Source organism: Rutidosis leptorrhynchoides, chromosome 4, assembly GCF_046630445.1.
Source record: "Rutidosis leptorrhynchoides isolate AG116_Rl617_1_P2 chromosome 4, CSIRO_AGI_Rlap_v1, whole genome shotgun sequence".
Classification (NCBI taxonomy): Eukaryota; Viridiplantae; Streptophyta; class Magnoliopsida; order Asterales; family Asteraceae; genus Rutidosis; species Rutidosis leptorrhynchoides.
The window spans coordinates 637,039,776-637,055,255 of NC_092336.1; the positions used below are offsets into that span (position 1 = coordinate 637,039,776).

At 32.4% G+C, this 15,480-nt stretch overlaps 2 protein-coding genes across 3 annotated transcripts; one reads left to right on the plus strand and one right to left on the minus strand.

Annotated features, from left to right (window-relative positions):
* Positions 1–2,618: 2,618 nt before the first annotated feature.
* Positions 2,619–7,425, plus strand: LOC139904285 (nuclear intron maturase 2, mitochondrial). Of its 2 annotated transcripts, XR_011778723.1 has the most exons (3): positions 2,619–4,887; positions 6,777–6,929; positions 7,141–7,425. XR_011778723.1 is itself a non-coding variant. In XM_071886225.1 (2 exons), exon 1 carries the CDS (start codon positions 2,727–2,729, stop codon positions 4,884–4,886), a length of 2,160 nt encoding a protein of 719 aa, XP_071742326.1. In that variant the 5' UTR covers positions 2,619–2,726; the 3' UTR covers position 4,887; positions 5,456–5,929. The 2 variants fall into 2 exon arrangements, 1 of the variants encoding a protein (XP_071742326.1); XM_071886225.1 differs by lacking the exons at positions 6,777–6,929; positions 7,141–7,425 and adding an exon at positions 5,456–5,929.
* A 526-nt stretch (positions 7,426–7,951) lies between these two features.
* Positions 7,952–9,458, minus strand: LOC139904286 (uncharacterized). The gene is made up of 3 exons (XM_071886226.1): positions 9,224–9,458; positions 8,767–8,885; positions 7,952–8,271 (listed from the first exon to the last, which is right to left on the minus strand). The coding sequence occupies exons 1-3, from the start codon at positions 9,397–9,399 to the stop codon at positions 8,252–8,254; spliced, it is 315 nt and encodes a 104-aa protein (XP_071742327.1). The 5' UTR covers positions 9,400–9,458; the 3' UTR covers positions 7,952–8,251.
* Between the last annotated feature and the right edge of the window lie 6,022 nt (positions 9,459–15,480).

Consider the following 15,480-nt stretch of genomic DNA (forward strand, 5'->3'; position numbering starts at 1 on the left):
CTGCTTTGTTGTGATGTTTGAAAAACCAATCCTGTATAGAAGCGCGAAAAAATTCCAATAACATGCAAACTGGTAGTTTGCGAGCATGTTTGGATAGAGCGCTAATAGACTCTACACTGTTGTTAGTAAGGTATGCATACCTAACATGATCAGCATGACTTCTGGACCATTTGTTTAAACCAACGTCATTTAGATACTTGTGAGACGCTTTTAATCTTCGTTGAAATACACTAACATGATCTTGAAAATCTGACAAACGATAAGCCTTAACCATTTTCCAATAGTGCCATTCAAAATATTTGAATTTGTTGGACATCGTTTTTATGTTCATGAATAGATGACGTGCGCAAAAAGAGTGAAAGGCTTCAGGAAACACATTTGAAATACCATGTGCTATTGAAGGAGCACGATCAGAAATAAAGGTAATCTCTGACATACGATTACTCATACCACAACTTTCTAAATGATCTCTTAGATTGCCAAAAAACCATGACCAAACCTCGTTTGTCTCGCCTTCACCAATTCCATAAGCCAATGGCAAAATTCCGTTATTGGCATCCATTGCAACAGCGACTAAATTTGTACCCAAGTATCCAGCTTTCAAATGTGCACCATCAACGATGATAATAGGGCGAACATTTTGGACAAATGATCAAATCTGCAAGCAAACAAATCAAATGAGATTGCTATTAGTTTAAGATAAAACAATTTTAGGATGAGTGATAATTACAACTGCGCCAAAAGACATGTAACACATCACGAATCTATTTTCATTGTCAGTCACCACATTTGTCATGCTTCCTGGGTTATGAATCTTAATGTTATGAAGATAAATGGGAAGCATTCGGAACGAGTCATCCATACTGCCACGGAGCATCTCTATTGCATGACACTTGGCTCTCCATGTTTGATTGTAAGAAATGCTCACCCGAAAACGGTTGCCAACATCATCACGTATATCTTTTGGGTTATAGTCTCGATTTGCGGCTTTGAACGATTCCATCAGAATACTTCCTAGCACCTTTTTGGTTGCATGTTTATTATTTCCCATAATTTGGGTACGTGAGCATGTGTGTACGTCATGCAATTTCTTTACGATGAAGTTGTCAGTGTGGCGTATTTTGTATGCACTACATGTCCACTCACAATTTGGCAACATGCATTTAGCTGTGAATCGAGATTTGTCCGACTTTACAGGCTTAATTTGGAAGTTTTCTTCAAAACATTTTGTGTATAGATGGTTTACAAAATCATCCTTGTTTAAAAAAGTTTGTCGAACTTTAATCAAATCGGATACTCTATAACTGGTTGTTATTTGGCTCGTAGATTCAGTCTCTTGGTCATACTCACTCAATAAAAGTGGCATATTCCAGAATACATCCTTTTTTTCTTCCTCTTCTTCATCTTCATCTTGATCTTCTCTGTCATTTTCTTCCTCTGAAGCACTAGACGCGACAACTGATTCAAAAGGGTGATCTGTTTTTTTAATTTTACATACGTTCTCAACTCCATAGTTGAAGAAATCAAACTCTTCTGTGTTTGGAGGTGGTACTTCAGGTCGTGCTTCTTCCAAATTGGGTGTCTGAAGGTTTGTGCTCTCCTCGTTTGTTGGTAGGTTTTGTTGGACATCGTGTGTTGGTAGGTTTTGATGGACATTGTGTATTGGTAGGATTTGCACTGACTGTAAGTTTTCTGGGAGTTGATGCATTGTAACTTTGTCGACAATGTAAATATTAATAGGTGCATTTGATATTGCATGTTGTAGAAAATCACGAAAGTCTTCATAATCATCAGTAATATCAAAAACAAGATTATCGACAACATATCTCATTGAAACAGGAGCATTAGGTGGCAAATTAATTTTTCTAAGAACATTTTTTAACAATATTCTTCGAGTAATTGGTTTTTGGGGAGCAACTGGGAGTTTTAATCGTGTTCTAAAACAATCTAGAGGCAAATACATAGGTAAGTTATTAATAAATTGAAAAGAACCACCACAACATATATGAATAACAAAGGTTTCATTATCACTAAAACTCATTATTTAAAACAAAGAAAGTTACCTTAATGACACTTGAAATTATATGATTTATGTGGAAATGAAGGAAATGAAGTGAAAATGGAGCTGGTAATATGTAGTTCCAGGAAAAGTTATCCGTAATAGTACAAAATCTTATCCACGAAATCGTACAAAATCTTATCCACGAAATCATGGAAATCTTATCGGGATAAGACGCAAGATGCAAGACGCAAAGGCGCAAGTCGCAAGACGCAATACGCAAGGACGCAAGGCTGTTTGTTGAGATTGGAAGTAACGCAAGGTCGCAATGTCGCAAGGTCGCAAAGACGCAAGGTCGCAAGGACGCAAGGTGTCTTGCGCCTTGCGAGGACAAATTGTCAACTTTTTTTTTTAAGGGCTGTCAGTCAACGTGCTTAAAAAAAGGGCATTTTGGTAATAATCCCCTAATTCTATATTTTTTCAAAAAAAAAAAAAAAAAAACAAAGCCCCAGAGATTGATGAAGATTAAACCTGGACCAACCCTAATTCTATATTTGGGCTTATATATACAAACCCCACTTACAAGCTACAGCCTAATTATCATTCGATACAACTGGGCCAAATAAGATTTATCAAAAGCACGTTCATGTTCATTTTTCAATTCGATACACTAATCTGAGCTGACCTCTTCTCACTGCCACCACAATCGCTGCTTTTCTCAGGTAAGATGAATAGGTGTTTTAGCATTTTCAGTGATTCAATACTTATTAAATCGATAATCAGCATAAACCCTAAAAACAGAAATGGGTTTTCTGTATTTAAATCATTTATGTACACTTCAACAAAGTACAACAATTACCAAAACAAATTCAGTAGGGTTAATGTTGACCCAAATGACCCATCAACCCTAATGAAAGAAGACGGTGTATCTGTATGTTCAGAGTTATGGATTGATAGTTTTCGAAACCCTAATCAAACTGTTACTAATTTAACTAATTATTTAAGAAGATTTGAGTTATGGGTTTTAGCATATCAGAAAGTTTGTGCTGATGAAATGGGTTCTTATATGCCTAAAAGTTCTGTACAAAGATTAGCACTTGATGATTTATTAGCACTTAGGAATGCTGTTCTTGATAACCGGTTTCGATGGGGTGCTCGGTTAGAGTTTTTTATAAAATCCCCCAAAGATAAAACCGAGTACGAATCTTTATCAAAAAGGAAAATTAGGGCTATCTTGACTACAACACAACCTAGCCCGTTTCAAGATAGGATTGTTCAAGAGGTTTTGTTTATGATTTTGGAGCCTGTTTATGAAGGGAGATTTTCGGACAAGTCGTATGCTTTTAGACCAGGTAGGACTGCGCATACGGCGTTAAGGGTTGTTAGGAGGAGTTTTGCAGGGTATTTGTGGTATATAAAAGGGGATTTGAGTACAGTTTTGGACGGGTTAAAAGTTGGTATGGTGATTAGTGCTTTAATGAGAGATGTTAGAGATAAAATGGTGATTGATTTGGTGAAATCGGCTATGACTACTCCCGTTATTACTAGCCCGCCCGTTGAGAAAAAGAGAACCAAAAGGAAGTATCAGAAAAAACGGGTTTTGGCTGAAGACGAGCCGAAACCCGACCCGTATTGGTTGGAATCTTTTTTCGGGTTTGCACCTGAAGAAGCTCAAAAGGTTCCGACTTGGGGACATTGTGGGATTTTAAGCCCGTTGTTGGCTAATATTTGTTTAGACGAATTGGACCGTTGGATGGAAGGTAAAATTAAAGAGTTTTACAAACCTTCAAAGAGTGATGTGATATGGAATAGTCCCGAAGGAGAAGTTGACCAAGGCAATACGTCTTGGCCCGAATTCGTTCCCACTAGTGGGCCCGATAAGACTAGGAAAATCGATTATATTCGTTTTGGTGGTCATTTCTTGATTGGGGTCCGTGGTCCTAGAGCCGATGCTGCTATTCTTAGAAAACAATTAATCGAATTTTGTGATCAAAAATATAATCTTAAACTAGACAACGAAAGTCTACCGATTGAACATATAACGAAAGGTATTATGTTTCTTGATCATGTTTTGTGTAGAAGAGTTGTATACCCAACTCTTAGATATACTGCAACGGGTGGTAAAATTATCAGTGAAAAGGGCGTTGGTACTTTATTATCGGTCACTGCGAGCTTAAAACAATGCATTAAACAGTTTAGAAAGTTGGGATTTTTAAAGGGTGATAGAGATCCGGACCCACAGCCCTGTTTTAGAATGTTTCATGCCACGCAAGCGCATACTAATGCGCAAATGAACAAGCTTTTGTCTACAATGGTTGAATGGTACAGATTTGCTGATAACCGAAAAAAGATTGTGAATTTTTGTTCTTATATTATAAGGGGTTCTCTTGCAAAACTTTATGCTGCAAAATATAAGCTTCGGTCACGTGCTAAAGTTTATAAAATTGGTGACAGGACACTTCGACGTCCATTAAAGGAGAAAAAGGGACAGTCACCCGAGTATAATAATTTGTTAAGAATGGGTCTTGCTGAATCGATTGAAGGGCTTCAGTATACACGAATGTCATTGGTGCCCGAAACTGATTACAGCCCGTTTCCTGTTGGGTGGAGGCCTGATCACGAGAAGGCGTTACTTGAATATATAAGATTGGATGATCCAAAAACATTTGAACAAAATCGTACAACTTTAATTGAAGAAGGTCTTATATCACCTCAAGATTATGTGTCGATGCTTGTTTGGAATTATAAGAGAAGTGCAGCCATTAATGGTGTGAATAATTCGGAGGAAGGTAAAGCGTTGATGCTGGGATCGGGTGTTCAAAGCGATGAGCAAAGTGTAGAAGATGAGGAAAAGAACGAAGAAAAGTTACGTGCTACAAACGTTTGAGGTAATTTGTGTAGACTTAATTTTTATGTGAACAAGGAATCTATAGATTGAAAGCTTATAGATTAGCATGTATAATTTTGATCTCCCTAATTTTCAAATATATATCAAATACAGATATTTGCTCTATGAAATCAATTACAAAGGAACATAGTTGTCAACTTTGTTAAGACTGAATTATCTACATCAATGTTTAAGAGACTCAATGAGGCAAAAAATAACAAATAACCATAACTTGCATAGAGCCATATGGGAATTGTGTCAACAACTTCAGAAACCACTCGACTTTGACTTTGCTCTTGCTTATTTCGTAAAGTCAACTCTTGAATCTCCCTGTTTATAGACATAATAGCCTAATCAAATAAAAAAAGTCACTATTTAATTATTTTAAAAAGTTTGTCATTACCCTCTCAGTCCTGCAATTTCTTCCCAAACTGCTTCTTTGGCACGTACTCCGTGTAATATTTATTGAACTATCACTTACATTATCAAACTTTCTTAAAAAATAGAATTACTTAACATTTTTAATTGCAAGTTATATACCTTTTGATGAATGAAATATCTTGTTTCAGATGACTAAGTTCTTTAACAAGGGCTGCATCCTTCAGCCAGTATTCCATTGCACCGTCAGCATTGTGTGACCGCCTGAACTGGAGCTTTCCACCTGGTGCCACCTTGTTTGCCACATGCTTCAGAAAGTGGTCCAAGAGCCCAGTGTCACCTATCCTCTTTCTTGTTTCAACTCTAAGCGCTGGCCTAGTAATCGGATTGCTGATCGTTACTTTCTTTTCCTGCATTGATTCTAGAAGACTTAACTCTGCAGCCATGTACCTGCAGTTAATTAATTCAATTCGATTGTTAATGATTAATAGTTAATACAAAATTGCATCCCATTATTTGTAAAAATAATTGAAGTTTTTCTACCTATCTTTTGACAACCTATCAGTTGGATTCATGATTACTACTTTCATGCATTTCTTCATAGGCTTCTTATTAACTTGGCGCCATACATGCTTCACTTGTTTAACCTTCTTTTTTTTCCCTCATAATTTTGCTACTTTTCTGCTCTTTTTCAAAATCTTCTTCTTCATCATGCTCCACTTCTTTAGCTTCATCCTCATTTTCATCTTGTTCTGTTTCATGATCAACATCCTTTTCCTCCCTAATCTCATCACCTTCATCTTCTTGTTGATCTTCTACTTCTTGATCATATTTGATTAAGCCTAAAGCAGACTGACTATCATTAGTTTCTTTGTGTTACCTAACGAAGGTACCACCTTCCCCATTGAAGGTATCATCATCACCTAAGCCAAAAGTAGTTTCTTGGTGTTGCCCAATGAAGGTATCATCATCCATACTTAAGTCTTGAGTACATGGAGTAATAATTCTTCTGTGTTGCCCAGGAATTATCTTAATTCATTGTTCTTCAGTGCACTAGCCGATCCAATGTCATCATTCTTCATAGTTGACTCAGATTGAGAGTTTGACTTTGAATTCACCAGTCAGAGTTCTTTGAAATCCTTATTTGCATCAAAAATTTTAGATGAAATTTGCCTAAAAAGTACTCTGCTTGCCAGCTTAAATCCCATCACAAACTTCTCTTCGAAATCAGGGATATACATCTGCTGCACCCTTTTGCTAAAATACTTTCTTAATGATAAGATTGCTTGGATACGTAATTGTAACATTCAAATCCCTCTTCTCACTAACCTGAAAAGTTATCAAAAAAATCATTAGCATTTGGCTTTATATAATATATAAAAGTCAAATGAAACAAATCTCACTCTATCAGATCAATACTAAAAGTATGTTTAAGCAGATCCACTTCAGGCTCTGTTCTTGCCTGCAACTTAATGTTTTGATCAGGAATTGGATCTGTGTATGTTTAAGCAGGTTTGACTTTTTGCTTGACTTTCATGGTGGAATGTTTGACTAAAGCTATTAGGAGCAAAAAGTGGACCATTTGTGTTCCTTCTTTGGCTCACATAGAAATTCCGTAAGCTGTCAAAGATATTGTTTCTCGTATCCTAGATCTTCTCCTTCAAGGTAATATTTTTATTCATTTTCTATATTTCTATTCTGCTAGCATATGCACATGTTAAATTGTACTATGACTTTATGAGCTACTTGAAAATATTCAAGTTTGCTCGGCCGAAAAATATACAAGATGGTTAGATTCTGTTTTGTTTCTTATTATGGGAATCCATCTTTTTTTCTTTTTTTCTTTTAATCTTTAGTATCTCTTATTGTGTTCCAGAAATGGATTCATGTTGACCTTACGGAAGATGGTGACGCTACTGTCGATGAAACCAAAACTTAAACCAACAGCTGTTGACCTTACACAAGATTGCAATTTGTTGATGTATCTGAGGTTTGACTTTAAAAAGTCAAACAAGGCTGAGATAATACGATCCTCCTACTACTTGAAGTTGTTACTGGTTTTGGAAATAGTCATTTGTTCCTGCATGTGGATTGTAACAAGTTCTTGTAAGAAATGTTTGTATGTACAGAAACTGTTCTTGGATGATCATTTTGTACCATAACAAGCTAACTTTAGCTTTTTAGTTTTAATTCAGTTTAAAAAATCACTTGTCTTACTATTAATTTTAAAACGTAGTGACAATTCACTTATCTTCAGCCCTTGTTTGTTACTCCGTATCCAACAACCGCCTTTAGTTATGGACTTATTAATTCGATGATGATGTTTCTTTGTTGTATGAAATTCACATTTATGCATTTAGCTTCCAAGTTGTGCCTAATTTGCTTCTTTTTTTTTTTTCTTTTTTTTTTTTTAATAACTGAAACTGTAAGTTAACCTTTATTCAGTATTTAGAACTTATTTACAGGTTTGCCTTTTTTATCTTGCTAACTGATTCATGTTGAATTAAGTTCAAACCAGTACTGTTGGGGTAAATGATTTTCTACAAGTAACCTATACATGGTAAAAATTTGTTTTATAAAATATGCCTCAAGTAGTCCAAACCCAATAGCACTAGCAATTTATACTGTGCATAACATTACATTTACAAATAAGAAATTAATATTAACATTAACTAACAAATGGAGAATTGGAAATTCACCCTTCTCATATATAAGTACCAATATGAAAGTAAAACATGACTAGCAGCATGGTTTTATCAATATCCATTCGACAACTTGACATTTTATTTCGCAAAGAACTGCGTACAATTGATTTTGAAGGGCAAACACTAGACAAAAGATTTAAAACACAGATCAAATATGATCTTTTGCAAGACTTGAATAATTTTGAGTATCCAAAGTAGCATTACATGTCAAAATAAGAAACTTGTTTAGCCTATGTTTCTATTCATGTAAACTTCCCCTTGATGTAATTAGCCAAAACAATGTCATAAAGGCATTGAAATGCCTGCAAGATCAAATCATGAAATAATATTAGAACAGAATAACGAATCATAGAAACACGCAAATCAATATAAGGTATCCGGATGTAAATTCTTCATCTATATGACTAGGCACATTAATGCAAGAGAGGTGCATAATATTAACATACGTTTTTGGTCCGAAAGTTAATATTGATTTGTATCCGGATGTAAATTCTTCATCTATATGACAGGTATGGGTCCGGGTTGGGGACATGGTTTCTTAATCGGGTTTGGGTCTGGGATTACCTAGACCCGACCCGATGCCATCCCTATGTGTAACCTTTATTCAATTCAATACGTACATAAATTGTCAAAACATGACAATAATACCAATATTTTGGACTTCAGAGGACTGTCAAATGATATAGGTGTCTAGCGATAGATAATTAACTACTAATCCACAGTCCATTTATTTATAGCTTTATAATAAAATTCAAAATCAAATAATCAAAATGACAAATTAAGGATAAAAAACTGACCTTGAGGGACTAATCCCCAGCTTTGAGACTCTAACGACAATCCCGATTTTAAACATGATGAAGCAGTTGCACTATGCAATGGCAACATCGTTATCAACGCGCTTAATTCCACTGGTAATCTGAAACAACAGAAACAGAGTGACTAACAAATTAGCAGTAACAAACCCTTCATCACCATTTCTCTGCATTTTAACCCTTGATTATATCTCAAAATTTTCTAGATTCTTATATTCATCTATCAAAATTTCAAGTTATAATTTTGCTACTGTCTAGATTTTAATGGGTATATGCTGAATAGGTACACAAAATTAATAAAGATCAAAACCTGCAAATATAACAGATTACATTGTAATGCTATAACATTGTAAGATTTGAATCAAAATACAGTAGTACACACACATACATACAGATATATAACTAATTAATTATATTTTAAAGAACTATGGAAAGAACAAACCTTGAAGTACGGCGAAATGAGGAAGAAATTTGGGGGTTTGAGGTAAATTTGAAGAATGATGGAGATGATGAATCAGTTGATAGAGATACAAAGTTTTTATTACTAGTATTGAATTTGGGGGATAAAGATTGAAATCGAGAACATAACCTTGAAACAGCCCTAGAAGAGTAGGCCATGATGAACAAAAAAAACCCTAATCAAAACCCTAAATTGGTCAATACATAAAATCAATCAAGAATATTTGGATTTGGATTTGGATTTGGATTTTTGTGTGCGAGTTTCAAGGACTATACTTTCAGCTTTCGGGTCGGGTGAAGCCCATTTATTTTCTAGTCCAAATGTAGGCATGTAGCCCATAAAAAGGCAAAAATTTTTTTTTTTTTTTTTTTTTTTTTGGTGACTCAGGATCCCCTACGAACGAATCCTTTGGACTCCCCCGCAGAGGGTAAACTTGGGGGAATGAGCCCGCTACCGGGTGAATTGACTGTGAAGGCACCCCTCATGGTCAACCTCCCTTTTTGAACGAACGAGGCGGAACTCGGATTCGAACCTGGGTGGGCTGCCAGCTAGGACAACTCAGTGGCCATCCAAGCTATGCCCGGATGGTTTAAAAAGGCAAATTTAGACTCATCTAAAGATAATAAATTAGTACTCCGCAATCAGAGCGGAGGGAGGGGATACAAGCGGAGTCGGCCGTCCTCGACGATCGAAATTTTTTTAGGGAAATTTCCCAAAATACACTTTTTATAAATTTTTATTCCAAAATACATTTTTTGCAAAAAAATTGTCTATTTACACCATTAGGTCGACCACCATAGGGGTCGACTACCCCTTTACCGGGTCGACCACCACAAATTTCATTGTGGTCGACCTTCGTTTATAACTGTAAAGGTCGACTACCATGTGTTATAGGTCGACCACTATATTCGACCCAAAAAAACACGGGCGACCTTAATGTTGGTCGAGTATACAAAAGGACAATGAAATAGCGAGTTCACACAATTCAAATTACAACTTTAACAAAATTTCGCTCCACAAACCCTGGATACGAACCATCAACCCTGATTCATTGCAGATTCAATCAATTGCAGATAAACCCTAAATCGATCGTCAGGCAAAGATGACAGATATTGAGGTAAAACCTAATTCGCGTTAGTGTATCTTTATGTTAGTGTATATGTATGTGTATATATGTGTATATATGTATATGTATGTATGGGTCACTGTATGTATATGTATATGTGTGTATGGATGTATCTGTATGTGTTTATATGTCAGTATATGTATAGGTATATGTAAATGTATATGTATATGTATATGTAACTATAGATATACATATCTCCCATTGTTTTTGCTAAAGTGTATAACTGTATGATGATGGTGGTGGTGATGTTAGTAATAAATTAGATAAATTAGTTAGGGCAGAAGAGCACTTGCATACTCGACCTTTCTAGGGGTCGAATGTCAACAAAATACACTATAGTCGACCACATTCTGAGTCGACTATAGTTGAATTAAACTATAGTCGACAGGAATCAAGGTCGACTATACTGTATTTGTCCCTTTTTGATGGTATGTACATGTATAGTTAAATGTATGTATATGTATAGTTAAATGTATGTATACGTATGTATATTAACATACATATATGTATAATGACATTTTCATTGTTTGATTACAGGTTTGGTTCGAGGCGAAGGTCACCATTCGAAGCAAGATGTCTCTTATTCGTGAGATTAAGAACAAACTCACTCCGGCTCAGACAAAGATTTTCAGAGAAACGTGTTTTGGTCATTGGTTAGATATAAAGTGTGATGACAATGATCTGGGATACATACATTGCTTATTAATGAATCAGATTGACCGTCCGAAAAACTTTGCAATCAACGGACGCGAAATATGTGAGGAGCCAGAAGAGCTATGGTTTTGAGTTGAAACGACCCGTCCCAATCCATAAGGACGAATACAATAACATGTGATTACATCGCGAGGTATTTGACCTCTAAATGATACATTTTACAAACATTGCATTCGTTGTTAAAAGACAAACTTTCATCACATCTAAAGTTGACGGCATGCATACCATTTCATAATATATCCAACTATAAGTGACTTAATAATATTCTTGATGAACTCAACGACTCGAATGCAACGTCTTTTGAAATATGCCATGAATGACTCCAAGTTATATCTTTAAAATGAGCAAATGCACAGCGGAAGATTTCTTTCATACCTGAGAATAAACATGCTTAAAAGTGTCAACCAAAAGGTTGGTGAGTTCATTAGTTTATCGTAATCAATCATTTCCATAATTTAATAGACCACAAGGTTTTCATTTCCATTTCTCATAAACATAATCTCATATCAGGCATTTCGCACGGCATAGAGATAAAAATCATTCATATGGTGAATGCTTGATAACCGAACTAACAGAATGCATATAGAATATCCCCATCATTCCAGGACTCTCATCGGACATGATAATCGAAGTACTAAAGCATTCGTAACCCGAATGGGACATGTCAAGGTCCATAGATCTATCTTTAGGATTCGCGTCAATTAGGGGCCATTTCCCTAATTCTTAGGCTACCAATCTAAAAAGGGGCATATTCGATTTCGATAATCCAACCATAGAATATAATTTTTGAATACTTGTGTCTATTGCGTCAAACATTTATAAAAGCAGTGCATGTATTCTCAGTCCCAAAAATATATATTGCAAAAGCATTTAAAAAGGGAGCAAATGAAACTCACAATACTTTATGTTGTAGTAAAAATACATATGACGACATTGAACAATGCATGGTTGGCCTTGGATTCACGAACCTATATCATTCGTATATATATTAAAACATATACTTGTAATCGATCAAATATATATATAATTATTAGTGATATACTTTTTATATCAATAACTTATATATTCCATTATATGTTTATTTTATATATTTTAAAATACAACTTTTGTTATGTTATATGTACTAAATACATTTTTGTATATCATTTGTTTGTTAAAATAGTATTTTTAATAATATCAAGATAATATTGGTAATGATAAAAATAATAATAATGATAATACTAGTATTAGTACTAAAGACACTACTATGAATAATTCTATTAATGATAATACTAATGATAGTTTTAATATTACATCTTATAATAATGAAAATAACAGTAGTTTTTAAATAAAATGAAAACTTAATAGTAATGGTAATGAAAATGACACTTTTGATAATAATACTCAATACTTATTAATAATAATAATAATTATAACTACCTTATTACTAATGGTATTATTAATAATAATACTTATGTTAATAATAAAATTTTTAATATGATGCTAATACTAATACTAATGAGAATAATAATAAATTTTGTTATTTAGATAATGATAATAATCCTAAGCACAATAATAATAATAATAATAATAATAATAATAATAATAATAATAATAATAATAATACTTATGCTAGTAATAAAATGATAAAGTTACATTTTTTAAATGATAATATTAATATTAGTAATGACATTAAAAATTATATTTGTAGTTATGATCATAATAATAATAAGTGAACTTTCTATCATAATACCTATATTAGTAATAATAATCTTAATAACTATAGTTCTAAAAATAACAACAATTATAATAATAATAATGATAGTAATAATAATTATCATCATATTTATAATACTTATACTTATAATCATAATAATAACATTAATAATAATCATAATAATAACAATAATAATAATAATAATAATAATAATAATAATAATAATAATAATAATAATAATAATAATAATAATAATAATAAAGAAATAATAATATTTAAGTAATAAATGGCTACCTTAAATGTTTTTTTTTTCCAAAAAGAATGGCCACAACCGGACTCGAACCCATGACCTCCCGAATACCCGCTAACACTCTAAACCGTTTCGCTGCTGCATGTTTTCTGATTTATTTTAAAAATTAAACATACAGGTCAGCTGTATGTATACGAAGAACATAAACAAATCCCAAATTCCATTTTCGAATTTAAGACAATTTTAGACAAAACTTACAAAATGAAATATGTTTTAAAACACTCTAAGAAACTTTCCGTATCCTCAATTGGACCCAAAACATCATATTGAAATCAAATTTTACGATGAACAATGTTGTTGACTTTTTCAAATTGAACTTTAACTCAGAAATTCCTCTTTGTTTCGAGGAATTGGAAGATGAGATTTTGAAGAAAGATTAAATAGCAAATTCCTAACTTAATTGCATTTATAGAATTTGAAAACTCGTTCAAAATCGAATTATGGCTAAAAAGTTTTTCAAACAGAGATAACGAGCTTCAAATTGAAAATTTATAAAATTTATTAGGACTTAACAATTAGTAACAGCTGTGATTGATGATAGAAAGTAGAATGAATTCGTTTAACAACTGGCATCCTTTGATTTATAGTGAATTTAGATCGACAGGATGTTTCAATCAGGAAGATAAAACAAATAAAAAAAAAAATTGAAACAGATAAAAGCTACAATTAAATCGTACAAGTTATGGACTTTGATGTCCAGTTTCTTTGTTTTTATATCAGTGCTAAATTCGATTTGATAACCAGATTTGCGACAGAAAAATAATACTAATAAAGTTGATCAAGACTTGTAACAGAATCCGTAATAATCTATATGTATTCATTTTTGTATATAAATTTGTATATATATATATATATATATATATATATATATATATATATATATATATATATATATATATATATATATATATATATATATTAATGACTGTATTTTATATATCTATTTATATAACAGTATTTATATAACTATATTTATATATTGGTTTATATATATCTGTTATATTACATTTTGTAATATGGATTAGTAATATAAATTTATTAATAAATCTGTGAATGTGATAAATTTTAATATAATTACTAATTACTAATTACTAATAATAATAATAATAATAATATTAATAATAATAATAATAATAATAATAATAGAAATATAATACTAGTAATATTAATTATAATTTTATCAAAATGCTACTAAGAATATAATAATAAAAATTAAAATGATAATACTAATATTAGTAATGCTATTAATAATAATACTACTTATAATAATATTAGTGATAATGATAGTATAACAATTTATATAAATATATATATATTTTTATATTAATAATACTAATTTAGATATTAGTATTGAAGGTATTACTATAACAATTATAATTTAACATACAATTAAACTTATTAATATTACATCTTATTATTATATAATATATACTAACATACATTGAATATTTAATATTCAAACATTATATAGAATTCATATATATATATATATTCTTTTTAATAATAACTTAGTAATTCTATTTATTATATTACATTTTTAATTCAAATGATTAAAGTGTACTTTATCAATTTAAAATATTATATACATAGTTATATTTATTTATATATATACATATATATACATATACATATTTATTTACACAAAATTGTTCGTGAATCATCGGGAATAGTCAAAGGTTTAAATGCATTCATGTAAAAATTTTCAGGCTCAACACTACAGACTTTGCTTATTAGAATCATATAAAGATTAAGTTTAAATTTTGGTCAGAAATCTCCGGGTCGTCACAGTACCTACCCGTTAAAGAAATTTCGTCCCGAAATTTGATCAGGATGGTCATGGCTGACAACAAGTATGTTTTCATGACGAATATGTGTTGATAAATAGAGTTTTATTACCATAGAGTAATATGGATAAAACAATTCGACTACTCGAAGAGTTCGAGTGAAGCTATCACAGAAGATTGAGATAGAGACTTAACTTTTGACATAGTCAGGGTTGAATTTAGAAAATGAGGTGCGTCTTAACTTTTGACATTTTCTTGGTTGAATTTCTGGAATTCAAGGGATTTAAAGAAATCTTCGAAATCTAAAAGATTTGATTCTTCGGCAAGTCGGGAAATTAGGATCTCTTTAAATAAATGCAGAAATCTGCCTTGATTTCTTTATCGATTATTTCACTATAAATTAACTTCTTCCGTTCCATTATTTTTACCATTCCTATACTCAATTCCCAAACTCAAAAGATTGTAAAAATGCTTAATCCAGTTCTGATTCTTGTCCTTATCCTTACTATCTCAACAATCATTCTCCTTTTTCAATTACCACTGGAGAAATCTGTTTTCTTCTACTTCGCCCTTGGGGTTATAATATTTTTAATTCTCCCGTGTCTTTAT